This window comes from Crinia signifera, chromosome 8 (assembly GCF_055691185.1).
Source record: "Crinia signifera chromosome 8, ASM5569118v1, whole genome shotgun sequence".
NCBI lineage: Eukaryota > Metazoa > Chordata > Amphibia > Anura > Myobatrachidae > Crinia > Crinia signifera.
The window spans coordinates 51,763,621-51,779,503 of record NC_139224.1 but is presented as its reverse complement, the minus strand read 5'-3'; the positions used below and the strand labels follow the sequence as shown (position 1 = coordinate 51,779,503).

The window sequence follows — 15,883 nt, the reverse complement described above, 5'->3', positions numbered from 1 at the left end:
ATTTGCCCCTCCTGCCTCTTTGCACCATTTGGCCAGTATCTCAAACAAGTGGGAGTTTGTTCCAATAATCACTGGGACATCTCGAGGTTCTCCTTCACTATTAGGGCAAACAAGTGCAACCACCTCTACCTCCTCTTCTATTCCAGCTATTTCTTTTGGGAACTTCAATGGTACAGTGATGTATCCGAGGTAGGGATAACTCTTGTCACTCAAGCCCCAGATAGTCAGTCCACATAATGGCTTGATGGGGAAGTCAGACAGATTCTTTCGGTACCAGTTCTCAAACACAATGGACACTTGAGAACCACTATCTAGCAAAGCTATACATGATCTTCCATTCAACGATGCAGGAACATGAGGCGTAGGGCCTAGCAATCCTTCAGGAAAATGGCTCCATCCTGGGTTAGAGTTCCCCACAGTGTTAATGTTCACTTTCTTTAGAGGGCCAGTGTGGGGTATCCTGGTCCTCCCCCTCAGTTTTTCGCCGGCTTCCCATTCCTTGGGCATGGTGACGGAGACCTCCTCTTTCTCCACCTATGTGAACATTGTCTAGCGAAGTGCCCAACTTCTCCACAATTGAAACACTCTCCCTGCCTCCGAGCGGAGATATCTTCTGACATGGGTAGTCGTTCTGCAAGGTGGCCTTTCTGCATCTGGGACTGGAGCTGTTTCTGCATCTCCAACAGCTGGGCAATCTGTTCCCCTTGTTTCTCCACAATCTTCATTAGCTCAGCGCCGGGAAGGGCAGCATCAGGTTTTGGCTGTACAACCTTGACTTTCTTGGTCACCCTTTCTCTGGACTCGACTATAGATTCCTCTTGCTTAACATCCTCTATTAGCTGAAGGAAGGTAGGTGATGTTTTCCCAAGTTGAGAATTTCTTATCTTCATTGCTACTGGGTCAAGGGACAAAGCTCCCCTTAACAACTGTTGCATACGCATGTTGTCCACTTCTGCTAGGGATATCCCTTTCTTTGATACGATAAAATGGATAAGCTTGTCCAGCCGATAGATATAACTGGACAATTTCTCCCCGGACTCCTGGTAAGTGTGGCGTAGCTGGTATAGAAGATCAGTGGCATCCCCTGCTATCCCATATTCCCGGTCCAGAGCCGATAAGTACTCTTGAGCAGTGGCTTGGGAATTACTTCTCCTTACAGCTTGGATTAATTCTCCAGCTGGACCTCTCAGGCTTTCCACTACCCGTTGTCTCTTATAGGGTTCTGAGCAATGCCATTCTGCCAGGTATTGGGAGGCCATCTCCCTCCAAGCTTCATAAGTTTCTTCCCCAGCAGGGACTGGCGTTAGTCCTGAGAAGATTCTGAGCCTTCTGTAGCTCCCATCATGCTGTGACTTTCCTAACTGTTCCACCAATTGCTGTACTGCAGTGAGGAACAGTTCACTTTGACCCTTGTCAGTTTCACTAGTACAGGAGGACGGCATAGGATTTTCTTCCCTGGTGGCAGAGAATACTTGTTGGCTAATATTTCCATCAGACACTTCAGCAATAAGAGGTGTTGTTGCTAGGGGTGTTGGCTTCAAAGGAATAACAATGTTCCATCTTTGTTTACTTGGCCCAACTATGATGGAGGGAAGAAAATCTCTATCCAATTTTGCTTGTGTCTCACATAATATCAGGCTGGTCTTGTCAGCATCTCTATGTTTCTGTCCAAGTATTTTAGGCTGTTCAATCCCATAAACCCTGTGAAGCACCTGCATGACTTCCTCCTCGGTCACACCTTGAGAATCCCCATAGATCCCTAAACATTGGGTTGGGTCTGCAGCCTGCTGTTCACACCACAAATACATTTCCTCTCTTATACTATCCATGGCGTCTGTGCTGAGTGGTGTTCACTGAGGGTGTCTTCAGAATCTCAGCAGTGCCTCCACCGTAACACCCCCTTCTGTAGTATGCGAAGTGAGGGTATATATGTACCAGATGATGTAGGTGTATCTCACCTCTGAACTTTATTGGCAGTGCCTCCACCCGAATCACGGCTTCTCTTCTGGGGAGTGTTCTGGAAGTACACCAGGGGGAGATTCGGGAAACCCCCTGCCCAGTACTAATACGCTGTGACACACTGTGTGCTGCAGAAGCCAACTTGGCACATTTATTTAACTGGGGCAACTAAATGCAGCTTTTATAATTTTATATGGAAATCATACATTGGAATGACATGACAGAATGACGGGAACAATACAATAATAGGACATTGGGGATGAAAGCATAACACCAGCTCCTAGCTTATACTGTGGACAATTGGCTAGCACAATAACTCTAAATGATTCCAACAGTCTCTGACATAAACATCACTTGCCATACACTTTTACACTGACTCAGTATCTCAGAGACTAACCTTACAGGTGCTGGATAATGGGAATAACCACATGTGCTGTATGTAGCATATTTACTTATAACTCTACAATACCTTCCATGCACAATGATACCACACACAACCACGCAAATGGAGCAGTGCACTGCAAGTTGGGGCCCTTCTATATTGATGTAAGCATGGCTTGGAAACACTCTCTGTCCAGTTTACAGCTTTGCAGGAGTTGTTAATCCTTTGCAGTAAAGTAGAACAATCCCAGTGTGTACACTTGTATGCAGCAACAAATAGTAATTCCTCAGCATGTATCCTTGCTTAGGTGTATCCTGAGACTTGTAGTTCCACAGCTTTTATTTATCATCAGGGGAATACCATGGAGCATAAGTTCAAATGCATGATGCTTGCTGCATATTTACCTGCCCTCCCATCTATCCCTAACTCTTCAGCCCTTGTGGCCAGACACAGTCCAAACCCCACTTAAATACTTATCTGCACACATGGGGATCACAAGACTTGAACTTGATTCTCACTCAAGATGGCTGACTAGCAATGTGTCCTTCCTCAGAGGTGCATGCAAGCCTCTCCCTGGTGCTCCTCACTGTCACTTCACAGCACTCCCTCTGGCTCTGGAATCCTTCTTCAAACTGTGAGTTCTGTCTATATCAAGAATATTGTGACTTCTTGTACAGGGTCCCCTCTCCTGGACTTCTCACACAGCACAGTCTCTCTCTCTGGATACTCTTTGATCTCCTCTCCCTCATGCACTGGGGGATTCCAGTCCTCCCACACACAGATCCGTTTTTTGCTCCTCCCCCTTTTTACAGTGGCCTCCTGGGAGGTGTAGTTTCTCTTCCTGGAATGTTAAAAGACATTGTCCATCTCTCTCCTTATTTGTGTAGAAGTTATTAGTAGCCTCTGGGTGCTCAAGTCCAACTGCAGCACTCCCAGGGGTTACATATGTATTGAGCCCTTAAATGAGAATACACGTTTCACTGCAGACATAGTTGCCGGTAGTGAGAATAGAAATTCCACCAAAGTTAAAAATACTGAAACATCAATTCCTTCTTCAATGAATGTTTTCATACAATGATCCCATTTATCTTCTGAATTAGAATTCCGCAAATATAATTTGATGTGATTTTCAACTATTTTATACTGTTCAAATTATTGTTCTATATCAATAGTAATGAGGGGAAAAATAGCTGAAAAGACCAATTTATATTTTCCTTCATGATTAGCTGAAGCCTTGAAGAATGAGCTATTTCCTCTGTAGGTTTCTAAACTACCCAATTTTCAACATAGTTCATGCAGGCACCATAAAACCGTCACACTGACTATGAAAACATTGTTCACTTGAGTCCCCCTCATTGTGCAATGCTTGTAGCAGTGAGTGGTTTTCTGTGGGTAGAAAATGTTCTTTTCTGACACAACTTTTCTCAACAAGGTTGAGAGAATGGCTAATAGTTCTATAGATGTCATTTTCTTGTTCTCTGCTTATTAAATTCAATTGTAGGACACTTTGAGCTGCCACTGTAGGAACATAAGTGTTAGATGCAAAGATATTTTTCAGGATTTGGGGACAAATAGCTTAGGTTAGCATGAAAGATTTCAAGTCGAAAACATAAAGACTACAGTATCATGACAACTGCTGGAGACAAAGATAATCACCTTATTTTTGAATGGCAAAACATATCTTTGAACTGCACATCAGCAAAATCACAATATTCTTGGAAATTTGCCACATGAACCATTTCAATTTCAAAATATGAAAATATCTTGCCAACTAGTTTTTTTTTTTACATCATCTGGTGACTCAAAAATGGGGGTTAAGGTGCCCATACACGGTCCGTTTAACGGATCCATTCGGGACTTAAATAGTACACATCGTATCGGATCGCATGCCTTGTGCATGCAGTGTGCATCCACTGCGATCCGATACGATGTGTAGCTAGTACAAAAAGTATGTGCAGCACATACTTTTTGTACCACACTAAGTGATGCGCGGGAGCGCGCATCGCATAGTACAGAACGGAGCGTGTATGGGCTCCTTTATTCTGACCTGATCGCTTCTCAGATTAGAGAGCCGCCGTCTCGCCAAAGTGAAAATATTGCCAATCGGCAGGGCTGGATTTCCCACTAGGCCTGTGAGGCATGGGCCTATGGGTGGCAGCTGCTGGAGGCGGCAAAGCTTCTCCCCCCCCTCACTGGTTGAGATTCGCCAGAAAGGGGGGAGTGGAAAATCATGAAAGGGAGGGAAGGACAGGGCCTGGCTTCCCCTGCTCAGCCTTCTACTCACCCATCCTGGACCTCTCCTGCCAGTCGCCGCTTGTACGTTCCGGATACTCCCCAGGGAGCTCCCTGCCTCTGTCCTGTCCCCGTCCCCGCAGCTGCTGCAGTACCAGGGAACATGTATTCCATGACTGCTTTGCCTGCAGCCAGCCATAAGCAGCGAAGGAGAACGATGCTTCATTAGGAGCAGTGGTGGTTTTTACCTATGGGCTGCAAGGCTGCAGTCTCCCCAGTCTGTGAGACTGCTCATGGAGGCTTGGGCCAGCGCAAGCGCAGTATGTATGAAGTTACTTCGCATGCGCTGGCCCCGTGCAGGGAACCGGCGGATGGGGATCGGGGCGGCGGCAGCGGCATCGGTGGGGGGAGGCCCACATTGCAGCAGCCCCTCTCCTCCAGAAAGGTAAGAGCCGCCACTGATTAGGAGTCTGAAAGTTCCCCTGACCAGCCGGGGTCTGCGGTTGGAGTGAGAAAGGAGGGTGAGCGGGAGAGCAGGACACGAAGAGGCAGCAGCAGGAAGGCTGCAGGAAGGCTGCTGCCTGACAAGACGGAGCACCCTGCGCATAGTCCTGGCCGGGGGGTGGCTGCCCCGGTAGTGCTCCCAAGAGTTAGACACAGTGTTCGGGTACACAAACCACACGGCCTCACTATATCTTCCAGACTCAGATTCTACACAGACAGCTGAGCGCAGAGTTTCCCACACAGGAGGGGGGGATGGTGGCTCACTGGCGGTCAGTGACCATAAGGAATGCTGGCGGCTGTGGCCACTTCTATCTCCCTCTCTCTGTGGTGGGGGGCAGCAAAAAAAGTGGTGCCTAGGGGCATCAGACACTTAAATCCACCCCTGCCGATTGGCTAATAGCTGCAAATTTATTTGAAACTCACTCCCCATCAAATGATTTTTACAGTGTGAGCAGTCTGTACATAACCCAGGGCGTACTCAGACAGTGCGATATATTACAGGCTGATCGGAGCTGGAGCTGAAGTCACACGCCTTTCCTGAACGCCTGAGCACGTCTGCAATTTCCCCATGACTCCCAGGAAATGGCCGGTTACCATCCCCAAACTATGCCTTCTTTTCAGTCAACTTGCTAATAAAAAGATGCTGGATTTTATCGCAGGATGGCCTTTCGCATGCGCGCTACAATCTAATCGCATGTACAGTCGATCGATAACTGGCCGGGCTGCAATTTCCCAGTCCAGACCAGGGGCCAGATTCTCTAAGCTTCAAAAGTGATAAAATGGAGAGTGATAAACAGCCAGCCAATCGGCTCCTGCATGACATTTTTCAAACACACAGTCTGTGACATGGCAGATAGGAGCTGATTGGCTGGCTGTTTATCAATCTCCATTTTATCACTTTTGAAGCTTTGAGAATCTAGCCCCAGGTCTGAATAACCCCCACTGTTGTGTGAAATGTGAGGTGCATACCCCATTCAAAAAATGTTACTTTTGTAAATGGGATTTTAGTTTTACAAAATATTGTCTTTTTTTTTACCGCTGTTAATGCCTCCAAGTTGCTGTTCACTTTATCTGAGATAATGCTCTTATTTTATCTGTCAGCTTATTTCTTCACAACTTCAATAATCAAACCCGTAATAACAGTACAATAGGTCAGAAATTTCTCTCTCAAGATTACTAAAATGGGTAATTTTCACCATGCTACCTACACCTTTCAGAAAGCCGTCAAGAGCAGGAATTAACTTTATGGAAAAATGAATTTAATAATCTATCATAATGGATGCAAATGATGCATCTTCAAGTTCACAAACAACTTCTTGCATTGCATAAAGTGCCAGTACATTAACAATTTGTCTTTTTGCTATGCACATGTAAATATATATTTTCCAAAGAGCTCCCTTACAATATCTAAGGTGTAGTTCATTGTATTGAAACTACTTTGAAGAGTTGCCCGGATGTCATTAATTACTCCCATCCCGAAACATCGGCTACGGTGTAAAGCTGGCATTGAGGATCTTGCATCCAAAGATATACAAGCTCCTAAGGACATGGCAATTTGAATTGCGCACCAAGCATGAGCCAATCACGGTTTACTGGTTGGTGGCCAATAAGGAATAGCTGTGGCAAACCTATCAGAGCTTGCCATGGGATAGCTCCTCCCTCTTTCAGGATCTTATAATAGATACTGCCGAGCAGGAGAGCACAGTCTGACGACGGAAAGGGTAATATAACAGCATTAGACTGAGTACCAAGTAAGAGGTTGAGCTCCATTAATATAACGTGACAGGCAATAGGCCCAAGCCAATATTGGAGGATTATTACTGGCGGGCACTAGACCTGTGATAGATCAGGCCCTATCAAGTGGGGGATTATTCTAAATACAGTGATCTACGGTAGTTTCCATTAAATTCCTATTCCATCTTAAACAATAGTTAGCTGATTTTAGTAGGAAGTACAAAAGAGGAAGAATAAGGGCAGGTTATATGGCTAGCACAGCAGGAGCCCAGCTACTGAGCTACAAGTAGTAATGTCTCACTGCGTCATGAGTAAAAACTCAAGCAGCATTTTAAGATGTCCCATCATAAGTGAAGGTAGAGATGAAAGAAAGGGCAAGCAGCATTACATCTGCAGCTGAAGGGACATACAAAAGCAACAGGCCTGATTACCACCACCCTATACCAGAAGGACATGTGGAGGTAACAGCAGCCTCCAGTAGATAGGTGTCACTATTCATTGCACACTACATGAAATGACGATAACATCTTTACCATACTGTTCTAAGAGAAACAGCTGGAGGCACAGAACCCAGCATGCATAGTGAGTCATCTTGAGTGACCTCTGCCAGCTTTAGAATTGGCGTTGAGATCTCCCTGTCATTAACTGAGGACAGGACTGGAGGAAGAGAATCTTCAAGTTTGTTTAAAACTCTCCTGAACCAGTCGAGAGTGATGCAAAAGAAAAGGATAACAAGAGTTCAATCCAATGGATGAGATTTGCATCAAGACTTTAAACAGCAAAAAAGACAAGAGAGCACCAGAGCCAATAAATCTCACTCACACCATTATGTAGATTGGAATTGCTAACAATGATAAATATATTCCAGTATACCTTCACTAATGAGATCCTAGCATTTAAATTTGCGATAACATTGTCCGGCTTCTCAATCTATTTCAATTAGGCAACTTGTCTTATTGAATTATATACATAGTCTACACAAGTTTAAAGGGGATTAAAAGGAATAGATATTGGCAACCTCTGGAGCTCAGTCACAACTTGTAGCAATTATTGTATATATATATATAAAAAGTGTCTTTGATGATTTCAGTGAAAGTATAAAGGGGCCTACACACAAAGCGATTTCAGGGCACTTGCTAAGCGATCTGACGAGATATCTTTTAAAAAAGCCCCTACATCGCTCCATGTGTAGGGGTCAAAGCTATAGCAATACGCGGCCCCCCATGCATCGCTATCACTGGAGAACACTTGTCCTGACAGATTACTGCGATGTGCGCTGCGCGATCTACATTGCTCAGATTGTTCAGCAGTGTGTAGGCCCCTTTAGAAAGATCCATTACCATGATATATAGGGTTCACAAGTGTATCAAACATAACAAAATTTGAGGTGAGCGGGTGCGGGGAGTGAGAGCTCCGACATAATCCTCTATACATATCCTGCCCCGGGACCCCTGGACGCTGTATACTTACCCCCATCGGCTCCGGAGCTGCTCCTGTGCCCCCTGCATCTGTGCTGGTGCTTCTGAGTGGTGTGCGGAGATCGATCTGGCTGCTTGCTGTGGTGTGTGTCTCCTTCACTCGTGCGGGCGCCATCTTGGATCCTCCGGCGGCTGCTGCTGGACCTCTGTGCCTCTGAGCCCTGAATGCGCTGGTGCCCCGGCGGGTGTCTCGGGGGGAGAGGTGCCTGGCGACCCTCTGCAAGGTTGGCGGTGGAGAGCGGGAGTCGTCTTTCCTGAGGCGCGCTGCTCGGGCCGCACAGAGACGCCGGCGCCATCTTGCCTTCCTGGCGCACGTGTTAAGGTACCTGCGCTGACTTACTCCTCTGTGCGCCTGGTTCTACGGGCGCCCCTGACCTGCTCGGAGCTCGTGGGGTGAGGTCTCTATTATAGTGGAGCACTGTATTTAAACGTAGCTACTGGATTATATACTTGTGAAGTGCCTATCGGTGACCTGGAGGACTTCTACCAGTGACTTTGATTTTGAATATGGCCCTCTCTATACAATATATCCTGCAGGAGATTTATGCTTCCGCCACTAGACTATGTAAACAACTGGATAATCTGCGAGCGGGCGATCCACCTTTCTTCTCTACATCTGAGAACTGCGACATGGCCGCTGTGGGAGATATCCCTATTCAAGCCGAGCCTTTGGAGCCTCCTGATACAACCCTGAACTGTATAACCCTACACAACATCAGGAGGGTGAACCCACCTTTTCTCTCTAAACCTGCAGGATATGTTGCGACCAGTGCACAGGATGTCTATGCATCTACATCTCCTTTGAACTGTCCTGATGTGGGTCTGAATACCCTAACATACCCATACTGCTCGGCCGATCTACACAAATATATGAGGGGCTGGGATATTCCCCCTGTATGCATCGCTGATACTGCTGCCTGCCCTCAAATCCTTGATACCCTCCTGAAGTGTACATTTGCCTCCCTTGCATGGCACTATATGTATTCCGGATACTACCCTATCAGTCAGCATGCATCTGACCCCACTAGGAAAATCCTCTTGTTCTTCAACGAGACTGAACGCTGGCCAGACTAGCAATACACATACGTCCAAACATTATTTCTGCTTATATGAAGCTTTACTAACTCTGATATTGTCTATTTACATTGATTCTCTGTGTTGTGGATCGGATTTATATTGGATACTTTAACATGTTCTATTATGGGGGACGTTATCCTCTCTTTCGTATTAATGTATGTTAAGTGGAATATACCACTATATCCCTATGTTTGATGGGGGAAAGCTGTTGTAACCAAGCTCAAATATTTAACATTTAATATCCTGATATATCTGCCCCGGCAATTATCCGATCACTCTCCTTCTATTTGGGTATATGTGGGGGGGGGGGGGGGGGGGGGTTGGAGGGGGGGGGGCGGGTGAATAGATAGGTAGTTTAGATACTGGGGGGTTACGGTTAAGGGATCCAGGTACGCCTAGTTGGGGATGGGTTGTACAGGGTGGGGGGTTATGGAGGCGGGTTGCGTTGGGTTTTTTGGGTGGGTACTTTAGTGTTTATTTCATCTAGTTCTTTAAGCCAATCAGACGAGTGTCCATGATATGCTAACTAATATTCCATATACATTGTTTAGTGCAGGGCTTATTTTTCCTTATTGTATGGGGTAAATATTTTGTTAGATTAAAATACCTTAATGGCAGTGGTGCGATTTGATATATATTGGTATGGGGGTTTGTATTCCCCACATGTGTGCTCTGTGCCACCTATTCCTGGAGCCTGGATGGCGCCTCTGGGCTGTAGGAAATTTTCATATCCTCTACTATACCGATCTTATATGGTATCTCTGCACATATGTTTGGTTGTTAATCTACTGTGAATTCTCACTACTATTATACCACAATTGCCATTTTATGGTTTACCTGATATACTGTACGCCTATCCTGTGACACAATATTGCTATGTGTGAATATCTTGCTGTCTGGTACGTTATATTATATATATATGTCGGGGGTTATGTATGTTTGTGTAATGTTTATTGAAAAAATCACAATAAAAATTACCGAATTAAAAAAAAAAAAAAAACATAACAAAATTTAAAAATAATTTCCATATTTAAGCCCGCAAAATGTTTTGCATACAATATTTCTATTTTGGACAAATAAAAGGACATGTTAGGGTTAAATGCTTGCAACAGGCAAGAAAGAAGATGACAGAGCTTGTGGAAACTGAATCAGCTTAAAATGTCGGCATTCGAGGAGCAAAAGAATAAACAGTCACCAGCATCCAATTTGTCACCTCTTAGTACTTGGCTGTATACCTCCACCATAATCTGCGCACCACCAACTCTCCACAATCTAGGGAGGACAGTTTATGGGTTAATTTACAAGTCCATCGATCATGTTCCAGCGGATACCACCAGCATTGTGCCTTGTGTTATCGTGAGGACATAAGCTATAGTGACACCAATTCCAACTTTCCAGTGGTGAAATCTTTGTACAAATATCAGAACTTACCTTCAAATATTTCCAGTATGGAGTGTCTATAAAGACAATGGGCCAGTTGCACTAAGCTTCAAAAGTGACACAATGGAGGGTGATAAAAAACCAACCAATCAGCTCCTGCCTGACATTTTTAAAACACAGTCTGTGACATGGCAGGTAAGAGCTCATTGGCTGGCTGTTTATCACTCTTCATTGTATCACTTTTGAAGCTTAGTGCACCGGGCCCAATAGCCTTTTTTTAAGGTTACCACGCATATAAATAGACGGTGACTGTTCCTTTTTTAAATTAATTTAAAAAAAAAATGTATTTTGTGACCAATACCATCATTTTCACGGAGCATTTTCCCATTTTTTTGTGTCTTTTTAAATGTGTTTATTTTGATAAATATGTGATTATATTTATATGGACAATCCCACCATTTATTAGCGCTGCTTCTATGGTGAATGCCATTGCTTCTATCCCCTTGAAGGAAATTGACTATATTCCTTCCTCAAGCAGCTGCTTTTTAGAAAAGTACCCCATTAAGTGCCCAGGTTTTGCACCCAGGTGGCCAACAAGTGGATGCTGGGCTTGCAAAAGAGAAAGTTGGTGCACTGTGTCAAAGAGAAACCGCTTGGTAACTTGTAATTGCAGTGGGTAAGTTGTTGGTTGTCTTTTCTTCACAGACGAGGAAGTTACCATGAGAGGCTGAAACATGGGGAAATACGTTTCCATGTTGTGAGATTATGAAAAAAAGAGTGGTACAGCAATGACTACAACTGATATCAGTCCTATGATTCCTTCAGCACTACAGAGGCTGATATCGTGATTGGCCGATGCATCTCCGTGGAGACGCATAAGCCCAAGACACTATCAGCCTCTGTAGTGCTGGGACAGTGCTACAGAAGGTGTTAAGCTGGCCATACATCAGAAAGATATTGTACCCAATCATACAATCTCAATTGATTGTAAGATGGATTGTATGCAGCTTGTGTGCACATCTTGTGTACACAATCATACAATCAATCATAAGATGGATTGTATGACTGATTGTATGATGGATTGTATGCAGATTGTGTGCACATCTTGTGTACAAAATCATGCAGCAGATGTATTGTATGACTGATTGTATGATGGATTGTGTGTAGATTGTGTGTCCAAAAACCACCAAGGACTGCTGGGGATTTCAAGGGAAATTGTACACAATCATGAGTGCAATCGATCTTAAGATCGATCTTTCTGATGTATGGCCAGCTTTAGCTGTGCAGGAGAAAGCCGGATCACCCCGCTGTCAGTGCGGGGTGAGCTGGCTATGCAGGAGACAGACCAGCGCTGGATCCTGGATTGGTAAGTATGTTGGTGTAAAAGTGAGGTGTGTGTTTGTGTATGAAATAAAGTTATACTTTTCTGTGTGTGTGTGTGTTTTATTTTAACATTCTTTTTACAGGTAGATTATAACTCCCAGCGGGCCCATTAATGCCCTGCATGCTGGGACTTGTGGTTCTCCAAGTCCCAGCATGCGGGGGAGGTCTGCTGGCACTTGTAGTTCTCCTGCATAAAGCAATGTTAGGTATGTGAGATTTAACCCTATCAGGCCGGTGTTCACTGGCCACGGACGCCAGTGACAGCCCCGGACTTCAGCCCTGGACGGGTGAAGCCTGGGGTACCCCGATCAAGGCTGACCAGCCACAGTGCTTATGTTTCGGCCGGGGGACCTTATATAAAAAGTGTCCCCCGACTGTGGCAAGACACCGCGGGCTGTTGGAGCCCGGTGCTGGTTTCAAAATACGGGGGACCCCCAGATTTTTGGAACCAGGACCGGTCCAAGAGGCCCGGGCTGATTTCAGAAATACGGGGGACCCCTATGCTTTTTGTCCCCCTGTATTTTTGGAACCAGGTCCGGCTCAATGAGCCTAGGGCTGGTTATGCTCAGGAGGGGGGACCTCACGCCGTTTTTTAAAATAAATTAATAAACACAAATTCGCACATTACCTCAAATTCGCACATTTTCATGCCTAAAAATAGCACATTATTGCACTTAATCGCACTTTTTTCCCCCAGAACACGCACCTCATTAAATATGCGAATTCGGGGAAAAAATGTGATTTTAAAAAGTGCGATTATGGGCGAATTTTAAAAATCGCATTCTATTAAATGTCACCCATACAGTCACAATTACACACAATGGGGTGTATTCAATGTGGCGGCGAGTGGTGGCAAGGGGGGTGGTTTGTACGGTGAGGATGGCTTATTTTTAGTGAGTAACAGCCATCCTCGCTGTCCAAACCCCTTCCTTACCATTTTCGATGTTTCGCCTGAATCCTTGGCATCAAGGATGGGGAGGATCCCCTTAAACGATAATGCTGCAAATGCAGTGAGTCCCCTGCATTTTGTGGCGAGACCTGCCGTTTTGATGGCCGCACTTGCCGCTTCCACCTCACTGGTTGAGAACGAGCAAGGTGGAAATGGCGAGCAAAGGAGAGGCAGTTGAATACTCTGACAGCGAGCTATCGGTGCTGCTCGCCATCATATCTTGCCGTCAGAGCAAGATTGTATGTGCACACCAAGTAATGTTACACAGTTTGGTAGTGAAACACTGTATGCAGATACAGTTGCAATTACATAAAGAACAAGGGCATGAAGTGTATCATTTTAATCAGCAGAAGCTGCCTGGGCCCATGATTAGCAAAGTGATGTGTATAAGATGCCTTTAGCAGGGAAATAATAAAAAATTACACATATAGTACATGAGCGAGTTTGACAGATCAATGTCAAAATATACATTTTTAATTCTAGAAATAATCTTTACAATGTATATGTAAAAAATGTGCTATAATTGTGTACTTGTTATTGATTTTGACCATTGTCGAATACAGCTTACAGATGGAGCCACGCTCATCTAGCCTGCCTAATATGGCACTTGGCGTGCAAACTCACAACAGCACGCCTAGTTACGCCACAACACTATCACTCAGCTTGGCGTTCAGCGAATGGCGTTTCCAGATGAGTGTAATACCAGCGGTCATCCATGAGATGTTACTTTTTTTTAAATCACCACTGCACAATGTGTTAGATGTGTAATGCAAAGCTATAGCGAAAGAATCTGGATTGCGTGTGCGTGAAGTGACTATTGAAATGCTCTGTAGTGCAAGAACTACTTTGCTACTACTGTACATTACTGTACTGTTTAGTAAGTTAGATAGACCCTTTTATAACCAAAATACAATTGCATAGACGTGCCTCTCATTACACTATTTTATAACTGGGTATAGGGACAAGTGAGTGAATACTGTTCTTACAGTATATTCAGTGGCGTAACTATAGAGGGTGCAGGGGCTACAATTGCTATGGGGCACGGAGCTTGGGGGGGCCCGAGGCCCTAGCAGGCTATCCACTGCACCCCCTTGATCTTCTTTTCTCCTTTTTTCTTTTTATATTTTAGCACGGGCAGTTGCCGAGCTGCCCTTTTGTACACAATTCAGCGGCGTTAGGGACACTGGAGATCAGGGCCAGGAAGCAGTACATCCTGGCTCCAGCCAGGAAGCAGTGGAGCCCGACGCCACTGAGGGAGCAGTGGAACCCGTTGCCGCCCGGGGGGCAGTGGAGCCATGCGGTGCCCAGGGAGAAGTAAAGGTCAGAAAAGCAATGCCCGAGGAGCAGTGCATGGAGCCCGTTGCTGCCCGTGGAGAATTAAAGCCCACGCCTTACTGGGAGCAGTAAAGCAATGCACGGTGGAATAAGACAAGCCTCAGAGTCACGGAGGGGAGCAGAACAGCCTATCGGCCAGAGCAGGGGAGCCCAGCACCAGTGAAAGGAGCTGGTGAGTGCATTTGCAGACCTGCCTTTGTCAGGGGGAAGTCAAACCCTTTCAAACCCCTTGCTCCCCCTCCCCTCCATCCCCCTCCCCTCCATCCCCATCCCCTCCTCTTCAACCCCTCCCTTCCTCTCTCCTCTACCCCACTTCCTCTCTCCTCTTCCTCCCCATCCCCTCCTCTCTCCTCTTCATCTACTTCCCTCCTCTCTCCTCTTCCCCATCTCCTCTTCCCTACTCGCCACCCCACTCCTCTTCCCCAATCCCCTCCCCTTTTCCCCCCTTCCTTCTCCTTCCCCTCTCATATTCCTACACTGCACTTCCCCCCTCCACTCTCCTTTCTCCCCTCCCTCCCCTGTAATCCCCCTCCACCGCTCTTTCCCATCCTCCTATTATCCCTCACTCCCCCTCATCCCTCCATATCCCCTATTAATCTCTCTCTCCCCTCCACCCCATCTCTTTCATCTTTTATGCTTGCTTGCCATTCCCTTTTCTCATTTCTCCTTCCATCCCTTCCATGTTCTCTCTCTCTGCCACCCCTGCTCTCTCTTTCTCTTAACCCTCTCTCACTCCCCCTCTGTCTCACATCTCTTTTTACCTCTAGTCTCTTTTTCCTCTATCTCATTTCTACCCACATCTTTGCCCACGCTTTCCCTCTCTCTCTTGTTTCTCCCTCTTTTACAGTCTCACCCTTTCTTTACCCCCCTATCTCTACATCCTCTCCCTCTGTCTCTCCTCCTTTCTCTCCCTGACACTCTCATACTCTTGATCCCCTCCCTTCCTCTCTCCTGCTTGCACTCCTCCCTTTTGCTTTCTCTCCTTTCATTCCCTTTTTTCCATGAAGCCTTCTCTCTCGCTATTCTCTTTCCTGACACCATTTATCCATTTATCTCTCACTCTACCCACTCTTTCTTCTGACTCCCCCCCCCCCCCCAAGCAGCATTGTAGTGACAATGGAGGGGCCCTTTCAGGATTTTGCTATGGGGCCCATAAAGTTGTACTTATGCCCATGAGTATATTTTACAGTATAATAATTTGCTGAGAATATGGCGTGTGTGTGTGAGGCGCTCGTGCGTCCCATTCCCAGCAAACAGTAGCATCGGTATAGGATCCACAGATATACAGTATGCTACAGCAGGAATGACATACAGTACGAGCAGGACAGACTTGAGCACAGAGGGGGTTAACAAAATGGCTACTGAGCGTTAGCCAGGGATTCATGGGAGCCCACAGCTATGGAGATACAGTACAGTAGTAATGGTATACAGTAGGTTCCACACATGTAAGGGCACTGCTGTTCAACCGCC

The 15,883-nt window shown here is 45.7% G+C and overlaps 1 protein-coding gene across 1 annotated transcript; it reads right to left on the bottom strand.

The window, feature by feature from the left end:
- Positions 1–473: 473 nt before the first annotated feature.
- Positions 474–1,829, bottom strand: LOC146027227 (paraneoplastic antigen Ma1 homolog). Its single transcript, XM_083158180.1, has one exon. The coding sequence runs from the start codon at positions 1,827–1,829 to the stop codon at positions 474–476; it is 1,356 nt and encodes a 451-aa protein (XP_083014306.1).
- Between the last annotated feature and the right edge of the window lie 14,054 nt (positions 1,830–15,883).